The following is a 12,242-nucleotide window of genomic DNA, read 5'->3' as shown; positions in this document are numbered from 1 at the left end:
TTCAAACTTGCAACTCGCTTGGATTTAGAAAAAACAAAAGAAAACTGAGCGATATAACTATAAACAAACAAGTCACACAGATGAGCTCAGGGTCTGGCTCAGGGCCGCGCCCCCAATGGTATAGGGAATAAGGTGCCATTTTGGATGCAGACAATCCCGGAAGTCTGCTCCAATGATGTTCCATCATCTTCTTCTCTCTATTTAATTGTGATCTTTTCACTCACTTCACAATCAACATAGAATATCTACGCCTCTGGTTTAATTACCGCCTGGCTGAGTAAAAAGAGCCAAACTAAATGAAAACAAATCACATTATCTGACTGGATTGACTGGTCTCGGGCGTCTTGCTATTCCGTTTATAGTGCACTACCTTTGACCAGGACCCAGGTCAAAAGTAGTGCACTATGTAGGGGAAAGGGTGTCATTTGGGAAATACATTTTGTCTCCCATACAGAAGCAGCAACTGAATATCCAATCGCCAGACAGACAATGATAATCAAACCCCATGAAGCATATTGATCGGCAATCACAAGCAGATCGATTGACAATTACACCAAACAACTGCTGTTTGCAGTTAGCCTAGACATCCCTATGAGAGCTGTGCACTTAGCAGAGCATATAATACGTGATCTAGCTGTAGTTAATCAATAACAGCAACACCTCTCTTCGTATTATGAATGATATAGACATATATAATATACAATATAGACTTCAGTCAATCCAATCACTCTGTGTTGTCAAGAGTGAGATACTTGTTAAACAGACCCAGGGGAATAGCAGTCAAAATCAATGGGAGAAGAAACCAGACAGCAAAAACAACATTATTGTGGTGATGAACTTTATCTTGGTACAAGGTGGGAACATCCTGAAAAACATTGACGTTGTTGCACAAGCAGTCAAAGACATAACAGATCTGTGTGTTACCTCAATATAGGCTGTGTCGTTATTTGCATCCTTGATATGGGGGAACCAGTCTCTGGGGGGTTTGGATAAGTGCTTAGATTCAGTCACAAACCACAGTAGCTTTGGCCAGCCTGGACGGAGAGACAGACAGACAAACAGACAGACAGATCAAAGAGAGTTATTAGGACCGAGACCAAAGAAAAGACAATCAACGCATTAGAGAGCCAGTCACAATCTGCCATTTGATGTGATGTGATTTTGATTGGATTTATTAGGATCCCCATTAGCCGAAGCCAATGGAGACAGCTAGTCTAGTGATTACCCTGAAGCGATCAATGAGCACTCATCCCGATTGATGCTGGGTTTTGCGTCCCTACTGTATGTAGTGCACTACTTTTGACCAGGGCCCATAAGGGGCTTTTTGGGACGCATCCTGGGCCTGACCCAGGCTGTGTCCCAGTATTGTATGTAGGGTTTCCATAGCCAGCCCTCTATTCAGCCCTGACTTATGTCATCAATGCTAAAATAACAGCTTTAAATCCACTGGTTGGCATCATGTTTCTATTTATAAAGCCAATACTGAGGAGTATGCACAATGGGGCTCCCGAGTGGTGCAGCGGTCTAAGGCACTGCATCTCAGTACTAGAGGCGTCACTACAGACCCTGGTTTGATTCCAGGCTGTATCACAACCGGCAAAGATTGGGAGTGCCATAGGGCAGCGCACAATTAGCCCAACGTCACCCGGGTTAGGGTTTGGCCGGGGTAGGCCGTCATTGTAAATAAGAATTTGTTCTTAACTGACTTGCCTAAAATGAAGGAAAAAAATGACACTGAGCTCTCTCTCCCTCCCTCATCTCTCTTTCTCTCATCCCTCTCTCTCTGACTGCTCTGTTCCCCACACAGTGGGTCATTCTATATGCAGCTACTGTGTACTAAACCATTCTATATGAAGCGACTGTGTCCTAAAACCATTCTATATGCAGCTACTGTGTACTAAACCATTCTATATGCAGCTACTGTGTACTAAACAATTCTATATGCAGTCTGTGTACTAAACAATTCTATATGCAGTATGTGTACTAAAACAAACCTGCCCTCCTATTTAATCACGTCTCTTCTGCCTGCTTATCCTTCCATTCCAAGTCTCTCATTTGTTTTGGAGAGGAGCAATAAAATCACCAAACTAAAAACCTGTTTGATATCAGTGTTGCATTTCAATACACCCTGGTACTACAGAACCTCGTGCTGCTTTAGACACACTAAAATATAATTCCTGGAATGGTTATCTCTATACAAGTCAATGAGTCTGTGATGGGTGAACAGACAGCCATATTGGAATTCTGTTTTTGTGGCTGTAGTATCTTATGAAAACCATCTGACACAGCATCACATATGACAGCATGACAGGATCACATCATGCGGTGGTGCGTCACATGCTTTGACACAGTTGCTGACCTTTGAACTGTGGGATCTCCCCTGTGGTGCTCTTGGGAAGGCCTTTATGGCAGGCGTCACTCGTCAAGGCAACCGTCACCCCACAGCTCCCCAGCAGAAAGCCTATCTGCTGGCTCCCTGCATCCTGGAGAGAGAGAGAGAGAAGATGGTCAAAGGAGGAAAGACTCAGTCAACATTGCTTTTGTTTTCATATTGCACATTAATTAGGTGTATTTTATATTCTCTATACACACATTGTCTTTTTATCTGATGTTTTACGACTTTTAAGAGGGTATATTACTTTAGAAAAACAGTGATATCATCCTGCCGTTCACACACACTGCATGGTCCCCCCCCTCTCTCTGACAGTGTGTGTGGGCCCACACCAGCTCATATGGAGGAGACAGTAACACTAATGAAAGCAGGCCCTGCAGCCCTGAGCTAGGGGGTTTCCTATTCTATACTAGAGTATGCAGCCTTTCTGTCTCAGACCCCATCTCTCTGCTTAAACTGGGCCCATAGCCCTGCCTGCATGCCTGTCTGTCTTCCTGCCTGTCTGTCTTCCTGCCTGCCTGTCTGTCTTCCTGCCTGTCTGTCTTCCTGCATGTCTGTCTTCATGCCTGTCTGTCTGTCTTCCTGCCTGCCTGTCTTCCTGCCTGCCTGTCTTCCTGCCTGCCTGTCTTCCTGCCTGCCTGTCTTCCTGCCTGCCTGTCTTCCTGCATCAGCTGAACCTGAGTCAGCAGAATATCTAATTGAGCCGGGATGAAGGGAAACAGACGGAGATGGGAAGAGACAGCAGAGAGAAAGCAGAGAGGGCAAGAAAGAGAGGGATGTGTGAATGTGTGTGAGTAAGCAAGATGGGAAAAGGCAGAGAGGTGAGGTGGTAGGGGTAAAACAAGAGAGAGCTTGGGGGGGTGAAGGGTAAAGAGGGGAGGGAAGGGTGAAGGGTAAAGGGGGAGGGAAGGGTGAAGGGTAAAGGGGGAGGGAACAGTGAAGGCTAAAGGGGGAGGGAAGGGAAGGGTGAAGGGTAAAGGGGGAGGGAAGGGTGAAGGGTAAAGGGGGAGGGAAGGGAAGGGTAAAGGGGGAGGGAAGGGAAGGGTAAAGGGGGAGGGAAGGGTAAAGGGGGGAGGGAAGGGAAGGGAACAGTGAAGGGTAAACGGGGAGGGAAGGGAAGGGTAAAGGGGGGAGGGAAGGGAACAGTGAAGAGTAAACGGGGAGGGAAGGGTGAGGGAAGCGGTGAAGGGTAAAAGGGGGGAGGGAAGGGTAAAGGGTAAAGGGGGAGGGAAGGGAACAGTGAAGGGTAAAAGGGGAGGGAAGGGAACAGTGAAGGGTAAACGGGGGAGGGAAGGGAACAGTGAAGGGTAAAAGGGGAGGGAAGGGTGAGGGAACAGTGAAGGGTAAAAGGGGGAGGGAAGGTAAAGGGTAAAGGGGGAGGGAAGGGAAGCGGTGAAGGGTAAAAGGGGGGAGGGAAGGGTAAAGGGTAAAGGGGGAGGGAAGGGAACAGTGAAGGGTAAAAGGGGAGGGAAGGGAACAGTGAAGGGTAAAAGGGGAGGGAAGGGTGAGGGAAACGGTGAAGGGTAAAATGGGAGGGAAGGGTGAAGGAAGCGGTGAAGGGTAAAAGGGGAGGGAAGGCTGAAGGGGAAGGGAGCGGCTAGTTACTCCTCAACTGGTGATGTTCCTTCACTTGAGTTCCATCACAGTCGAGTGTGTGTGTGGGACGACTATGTGTGAGCTACTGGCTGCATGCAGACTTGAGAGGCAGAGTTGTCTTATAGGCATAATATAATATATGCTATTTAGCAGACACTATTATCCATCTATCCATTCTACTGTTACTTCAATATCTAGAATTATTCAAACTGTTTTATTGAGACACATGTTAATACACCCTGTTAAAGTGAATGCTTTAAAGCAGGGGTACTACTATTTGAGAAGGTCCAGTTACACAAAAGTCCGGATGGATATTTTCCTTTATCGGCGCTGTGGTACAGCGTAGCAACAAACATAGGCATTGCTGAAGTACAAAAGTGGTTGCATAATTGTCTATGCACTGTGAACCAGTGTACATGACCTTTGAATAAAAAAAAAATATATATTTAAATGAAATAAAGTGCATGTTTTCTGGAGAACAAAGGAGAGTTGAGCAAAAATAATAATCTGAATGCACAGAACGTCACTGTGGGCCATGTAATATTCATGTAGAAGTCACTCTGGGTCTTGCCCTGCATCAATGAGAGGAATTCCCCGTCGTCTCCTGCCAATGCTTTGAACTTAGGCAAAAATGGTGTGAGAGCAACTCAGACACCGGTGCAGGTGTTCATTGGTGAGCCTGGTGCGGTATTTGATTTTAATAAAGTTACTTGTGACTTTACAGTCAAAAGTTTGGACACAGCTATATCAAAACTATGAAATAACACATATAAAATCATGTAGTAACCAAAAAAGTGTTACTCAATTCCAAAAATATATTTTATATTTGAGATTCTTTAAAGTAGCCACCCTCTTGGCATTCTCTCAACCAGCTTCAATTGGAAGGCTTTTCCAATAGTCTTGAAGGAGTTCCCACATTTGCTGAGCATTTGTTGGCTGCTTTGCTTTCACTCTGCGGGCCAACTCATCCAAAACCATCTCAATTGGGTTGAGGTCGGGTGATTGTGGAGGCCAGATCATCTGATGCAGCACTCCATTACGCTCCTTCTTGGTCAAACACAGCCTGGAGGTGTGTTTAGGGTCATTGTCCTGTTGAAAAACAAATGATTGTCCCACTAAGTGCAAACCAGATGAGATGGTAAATCTCTGTGGTAGCCAGGATGGTTAAGTGTGCCTTGAATTCTAAATAAATCACAGACAGTGTCACCAGCAAAGCACCATCACACCACGTCCTACATGCTTCACGGTGGGAACCACACATACGGAGATCATCTGTTCGCCTACTCTGCGTCTCACAAAGACATGCCGGTTGGAACCAAGAATCTCAAATTTCCCAAAGGAATCCCAAAGGACAGAATTCCACCGGTATAATGTCCATTGCTCGTGTTTCTTGACCCAAGCAAGTCTCTTGTTCTTATTGGTGTCCTTTAGCAGTGGTTTCTTTGCAACAATTCTACCATGAAAGCCTGATTCACACAGTCTCCTCTGAACAATTGATGTTGAGATGTGTCTGTTACTTGAACTCTGTGAAGCATTTATTTGGGCTGCAATTTCTGAGGCTGGTAACTCTAATGATCTTGTCCTCTGCAGCAGAGGTAACAATGGGTCTTCCTTTCCTGTTACGGTCCTCATGAGAGCCAGTTTCATCATAGTGCTTGATGGTTTTTGCGACTGCAAATTTTCCGTATTGGCTGACCTTCACGTCTTAAAGTAATGCTGGACTGTCATTTATCTTTGCTTATTCTTGCCATAATATGGACTTGGTCTTTAACCAAATAGGGCTATCTTCTGTATACCACCCCTACCTTGTCACAACACAATCGATTGACTCAAACGCATTAAAGAAGGAAATAAATTCCACAAATTAACTTTTAAAAGCACACCTGTTAATTTAAATGCATTCCAGGTGAAGCTGGTTGAGAGAATGACAAGAGTGTGCAAAGCTGTCATCAAGGTAAAGGTTGGCTACATTGAAGAATCTCAAAAAAAGTGTCCAAACTTTTGAGTGGAACTGTATAGTGCCAGTTTCTTGAGAACAGGGACATCAGCTGCAGGCACCATCTTCCCCCAGAAAGTGACAGGGTCACAATCACCAGCCTGCGCCTTCAAAGACACATTTTCTTGCAGCTCAATCAACTCCATTTGCAGTGATGTAACATCTACCCATATGAAAATCTGTTTTGCTTCTTTGTGACCAAGAAGGGGGTTTGGATGTTCTCTTCCAACAGTGAAGTCATTAAATCGAGCCTTGAAATTATCCATCAGCTTCTGGATGAAATCAACATGGTTGGGAACATCTTTGTCTCCCTGCGTTTGCACCAGAAGATTGGGGAAGTGGACGAGATCATTCTTGAAAAGCTCTAATTTCTTCTGGAAAGCCCGTACTGCTGTTAACATATCACACACCCTACACACAAAATGCCTCGTAGCAGGCGGTGTTGTAGGGATGATGCTGCGCTCAAAAAGGTGATCAGTTTCATAATCGTTGTCATGACCTCAGAATACTATTTTCCCAGACTGGTACACAGGACAGATTGATGGATGATGCAGTGATATGATGTCAGGTCAGGATGGTCCTCTTTCAAATGTACAACCAGTCCTCTCCCTCTTCCCATCATGGCTGGAGTGCCATCTGTGCTGATGGAGAATACTGACTTCAGATCTCGCCCCCTTTTTGTCAGCATCCCTTTGATGACCTCATAGATATCCTCACCCCGCGTATGTGCTTCTAGATTTGTTAAGCTCAACAGCTCCTCACAACATTTCTTCATTGTTTCATTATAAAACCTGACAAACACCAGAAGCTGGGCATTGTCAGTGTTATCTGTTGATTCATCCAGAGCTAATGAAATGCATGGTGCATTCTGAATGGCCTCATCAAGTTGTGAAGTTAAATCTTCAGCTAATTTTTCAGTTGTCCTCATTGCTGTGGAATGTGACAGTGGGATCTGTTTGATCTTTTCCTTGAGCTCATCTTTTTGTTTACCTTCAAGCAAGGTGTCAGCAACTTCTCATATGCATTCTTTTACCAACTCATCGTCTGAACATGTATCCTCAGTGAACACTCCATTGCATGTTGTTGGCCTGTCAGGGAATTGACAAGGACTTTAGTGGACCTCTCATATTGGGATTTGAGTTGGTGAATCTTGTTCGTTCTCACCTCCGTGTTCAGGGGATACATCTGATCAAATTCACTATGCCTGGTGTTATAAAGGCGCTTAACATTGGCACTTTTCACAAGAGCTACGGACTCAGTGCATATCAGGCACATTGGTTTTGTGCTAGTTGCAGGGAGAATGAAATATACGGTTTTCAGAGTATTTTTAGTTTTTTTAACCAGCCATATTAACAAAGATGCTGGTAACTAAGCTCCTATCTGTGACATGTACAGTAAACTGCGGTCAAATCTTTCTGATTCTGTCACGTCCTGACCAGTAATAGGGGTTATTTGTTATTGTAGTTTGGTCAGGACGTGGCAGGGGGTATTTGTTTTATGTGGTTCGGGGTGGTTGTGTGTTTAGTGGGGTGTTTGATTTATTATTCCGGGTTTTGGGCAATGTTCTATGTATTTCTATGTTTAGTCTAGTCATTTGTATTTCTATGTTTAGGTAATTGGGGGTTGGACTCTCAATTGGAGGCAGGTGTTTTCTTGTTGCCTCTGATTGAGGGTCCTATAAATAGGTATGTGTTGGTATTTTGTGGGAGATTGTGCTGTGTATAGCTCTGTGCCTTACTGGCCTGTTATTTGTTGTTGTGTATGTATTTATTTTGGTTTACCTTCTTTGTCCGTATAATAAAAGAAGATGAGTGCACATATTCCCGCTGCGTCTTGGTCCGCTCTACCCTACGACAACCGTGACAGATTCTTTCTGACGGCTTGTCCCAAGGTTCCGTTGAGGATATTTGGATTAATGTGATGAGTTTGGCTGCATTAACTTCTTAAGAATCCGCCCCTTTTTAATTTTTTGGGCCAAAAATGACATACCCAAATCTAACTTCCTGTAGCTCAGGCCCTGAAGCAAGGATATGCATATTCTTGGTACCATTTCAAAGGAAAAAAATGTTTTTTGTGGAAATGTGAAAGGAATGTAGGAGAATATAACACAATAGATCTGGTAAAAGATAATACAAAGAAAACAACAACCGTTCTTTTGTCTTTTTTTGTATCATCATCTTTAAAATGCAAGAGAAAGGACATAATGTATTATTCCAGCCCAGGTGCAATTTAGATTTTGCCGATATTATTCCAAAACTAGATGGCAGTAGTGTAAGTGCAAAGTTTAAGACTGATCCAACGAACCATTGCATTTATGTTCAACATTTTGTATCAAGACTGCCCAAATGTGCCTAATTAGTTTAATATAAACTTTTCAAGTTCGAAATGGTGCACTCTCCTCAAACAATAGCATGGTATTCTTTCACTGTAATAGCTACTGTAAATTGGACAGTGCAGTTAGATTAAAGGTTGTTTCCTTTTTGTTATGCAGCTTATTTTAGAACATTTGATCCCACAAAGGGGTGGGATATCCTTCTGATTTGTACAATTCAGAGCCTTTGGTGTACTGTATGGCTCCTATCTCTGCATAGTACTCAGATATCTGATACCTCCAAATACTGTAAAAGCAAGACAATTGTGTCAAGTTGTCTGGATGTCCTTTGGCTGAATGGACCATTCTTAATACATACGGGAAACTGTTGAGCATGAACAACCCAGCAGCCTCGCATTTCTTGACACCAACCGGTACGCCTGGCACCTACTACCATACTCTGTTGAAAGGCACTTCAATCTTTTGTCTTGCCCATTCACCCTCTGACTGGCACACATACACAATCCATGTCTCAATTGGCTCAAGGCTTAAAATCCTTATTTAACCTGTCTCCTCCCCTTCAGCTACGATGACTGAAGTGGATTTAACAAGAGACATCAATAAGGGATTATATATTTCAGATGGATTCACCTGGTGAGTCTGTCATGGAAAGAGCAGGTGTTCTTAATGTTTGTACACAGTGTATACAGTGCCTGTAAATTGCTGAAATGCATTGCTTGCTATATTTTCCCATTATTACTGCAGCATAACATAATACAATGTTATGAGGACATTTTACATTTACATTTTTGTCATTTAGCAGACACTCTTATCCAGAGTGATTTACAGGAGCAATTAGGGTTAAGTGCCTTGCTCAAGGGCACATCAACAGATTTCTTACCTAGTTGGCTGAGAGATTTGAACCAGCAACCTTTCAATTACTGACCCAGCGCTCTTAACCACTAGGATACCTGCTTCCCGTAACACTGATCTGACCATATCTGAGCATTATACCAGTGATGTTCTCCCACAGAGAGTGGAACTACAAAGTCTTGTTTAATAATCCCCATTGGATCCAGATGCTGTGGAGACATCATGGCCGTCTGGTTTCTCTATGGCCCCCTCCAGAAATATTACACTATGACAACTGTAGGTAAAGTAAGCCTTGTCCAAGCCAGAACAGCTCATAGGGCTGGAGCCTCTCTCTCCTGTTTCTGTAGCTTGAAGAAGCTTTGATGTAAAAGTACACCCCTGGAAGAGGACACTTGCCCACAACTGTGTTAATAAGCCAAGTGACTCCCCCTCAGCACAGAGTGGTGACATAGCTTTAGTCCTCCTCTATGAAGATAAATCTGTATGTGTCCCAGATAGCACCATATTCCTGTGGGACCTGGTCAAAAGTAGTATACTACATAGGGAATAGGGTGACTATTTGGAAAACAGCCTCATCCAGAGAGAACCAACTGCTCCCAAATCACTTCCCCCTGTTGATCACCCTCCAGTTATCAGGATGACTTCAGCTCCAGCCTCACTGCCTGAGTCTGCCTCTGTCTGACTGGCCCTGTTGGAGAGAGTGGCTACATCCCAAATGGCACCCTATTCCCTATATAGGACAGAACCTGTGCTCTGTTTGCCCCTGTAGCATAGGACACATCAATGCACTACTGACTGCTATCTCTCTGGATGTTCTCCACCTCCCCCAGACCTCCTCTTCCCCAGACCTCCTCCCTATGGCCAGAATTACATGCTTTGATCCTCCGACTGAACCACAGAGCCAGAACTGGTCAGGGCAGGCAGGCAGACTGAGTCACATTAGGACGTGAGTTGCATCATAACAGAAGAACACACCACCAACTTCCAGGAGCCTCCATTCTTTAGTATTTTCTCTATTTTTATTTACAAGACAGACCTGTTCACTAGTGAAAAACTCCCCCCAGTCTTCTGGTTCTACACACTGTGTAGCCAACAGCTATTCTCCACTCTGACCTCCAACTTCACTAGAGAAGGGACCAGACTGATCTCCTGACTGCAAAGGATGACCGAGGAGGACACACACGTACACAAGTGTGTGTGTGGTGTGTGTGTGTGCGCTTGCGTGCACGTGTGTGCGGCCTTACCTTTCTCGTAAGTGGCACTTCAATTGGCACAGGGACAAGTTCGGCCAGTAGGCATCCGTAAAAGGCAACCATGAAGGCAGCCGGGTCGTTGTTGGGAAAGACCAGAGCTACCTGTGGACAGATAAATCACATCAAGGTTAGACAGAAGTGGTCATTATATAACAGTAATGGGAAATCACCCACTAACCCACCCATATACAATTGGTTAGGTTACCAATAGATATCCTCTATATGCATTCTGACTTTAAAGGGGGAGGTTTGTGGAAAAAGCTCAAACATGGTATGCTTTCTGACTTGAAAGAAAGGAGATTTTAGTAAAGTGGAAACCCTTCATATGTGCTGATAATCTAAGGTCTGTAAATTTGTCCATATCGGTTAAGAAGCAGCAGAAAATCTGTATGTCTGAAATCTCATCAATCATCGGAAACTGAGGCGTTTTAGGTCAGTGTTGTGATGACAAGGTCCCAAATGCAGCCCAAACTCAAAGCTCATAAAATATGACAACATGCTAAGATATGAAACCATGCTGTTAACATTATCCCATGAGCCCAGTGAAGTCAGCCTGTTGAGGGAGTTTATTTTCACCCACTGACAGATGATTGGTGATGTCTAAACCTGGTTCAAAAAGAGGGCCTTTTCTCCTCAACACTGGAGTCAGAAAATGAGTTTGGTTGCTTCCCAAATGGCACCATATTCCCTATAAAGTGCACTATTTTTTAACAGAGCCCTATGGGCCTTGGTCAGAAGTAGTACACTGTAAATAGAATAGGGTGCCGTTTGGGACGCAATCTTTGTCTACAAAGGGGCCGATTGAGCGTCAGCAGCAAGGCAGGCAGCCTTATCAGAACGGTGGGATGCAGACCTCTCACTGAGCATCTGGCCTCTCTCTCACTATCTCACTTCAATTCAAAGGGCTTTATTGGCATGGGAAACACATGTTTACATTGCCAAAGCAACTGAAATAGATAAAAAACAATGTGTTTCACTTTTGTTTAACAGTAAACATATCTCTCTCACACACACACACACACACACACACACACGATGTTATCTCCTCCAGACACTTTCATCTGCCTAATGCAGCTCTCAGCTCCAGCAGGCCCCAACAGAGAGGAGCAGATCACACAAAATTACAATGCTTCTCAACACAAAAAAAGGACAACTTCCTAGATCCTAGATCCTTGTTATCTGGTGTTACTGCATGTTGGATCAGATGTGAACCAGGCTGCATGTCTGGCCTGGTGGTAGGACTGATAACAGTGTGTGTGTGTGTGCGCTCGATAACAGTAAATGTAGTTCTAAGTGCTGTTAATGGTTCCCATGTTGGACAGAGAACCATACTGTAGCCCTGACTGAACAGCATCTGGGGGTGGAAGTGTGCACCTCCATGGATGGAACACAGTACCACATTACTGCATGTCCTCTACATACAGTCTCAAATGGCACCCTATTCCCTATATAGTGCACTACTTTTGACCTGAGCCCTATAGGGAATAGGGTGCCATTTGTGACAGTCATTGACCAAGCCCGGTCGTGTTCAAAAGGATAAGGTTACTATAGCTAGCTACAGCAGGTAACCTTACCTGTATTTAAGAGCGTTGTCCCGTGAGGAACAGTTCGTAGTTAAACAACTCCATGCTTTCCTTGAATTCCCTTTTCCATACAGACTGTGTCAATACAAACAACTGCCATTTCTGGGTGCTGTAAAATCTTTTTTCAGAGTGTTCAATGTCACCCTGAAAAAATATTTTTTCCTCTATTTCCGTGCTGTTACCGTGTGAGCCGTGACACATCCCATCCTGATAAACCTCCACGCAGCTCTAGAGGGAC

General features: G+C 44.1%; 1 protein-coding gene across 1 annotated transcript in view; it reads right to left on the bottom strand.

The window, feature by feature from the left end:
• dip2ca (disco-interacting protein 2 homolog Ca) overlaps positions 1-12,242 on the bottom strand; it is a 235,633-nt gene that overhangs the window by 50,692 nt on the left and 172,699 nt on the right. Inside the window, 3 exon segments of the mRNA XM_014190736.2 lie at positions 925-1,034; positions 2,360-2,483; positions 10,413-10,523. Of these exon segments, the coding sequence (XP_014046211.2) occupies positions 925-1,034; positions 2,360-2,483; positions 10,413-10,523 (345 nt within the window).

This window comes from Salmo salar, chromosome ssa03 (assembly GCF_905237065.1).
Source record: "Salmo salar chromosome ssa03, Ssal_v3.1, whole genome shotgun sequence".
Taxonomy (NCBI): Eukaryota; Metazoa; Chordata; class Actinopteri; order Salmoniformes; family Salmonidae; genus Salmo; species Salmo salar.
Note: the sequence above shows the minus strand (reverse complement) of the source record. Positions and strands in the feature narration are given on the sequence as shown.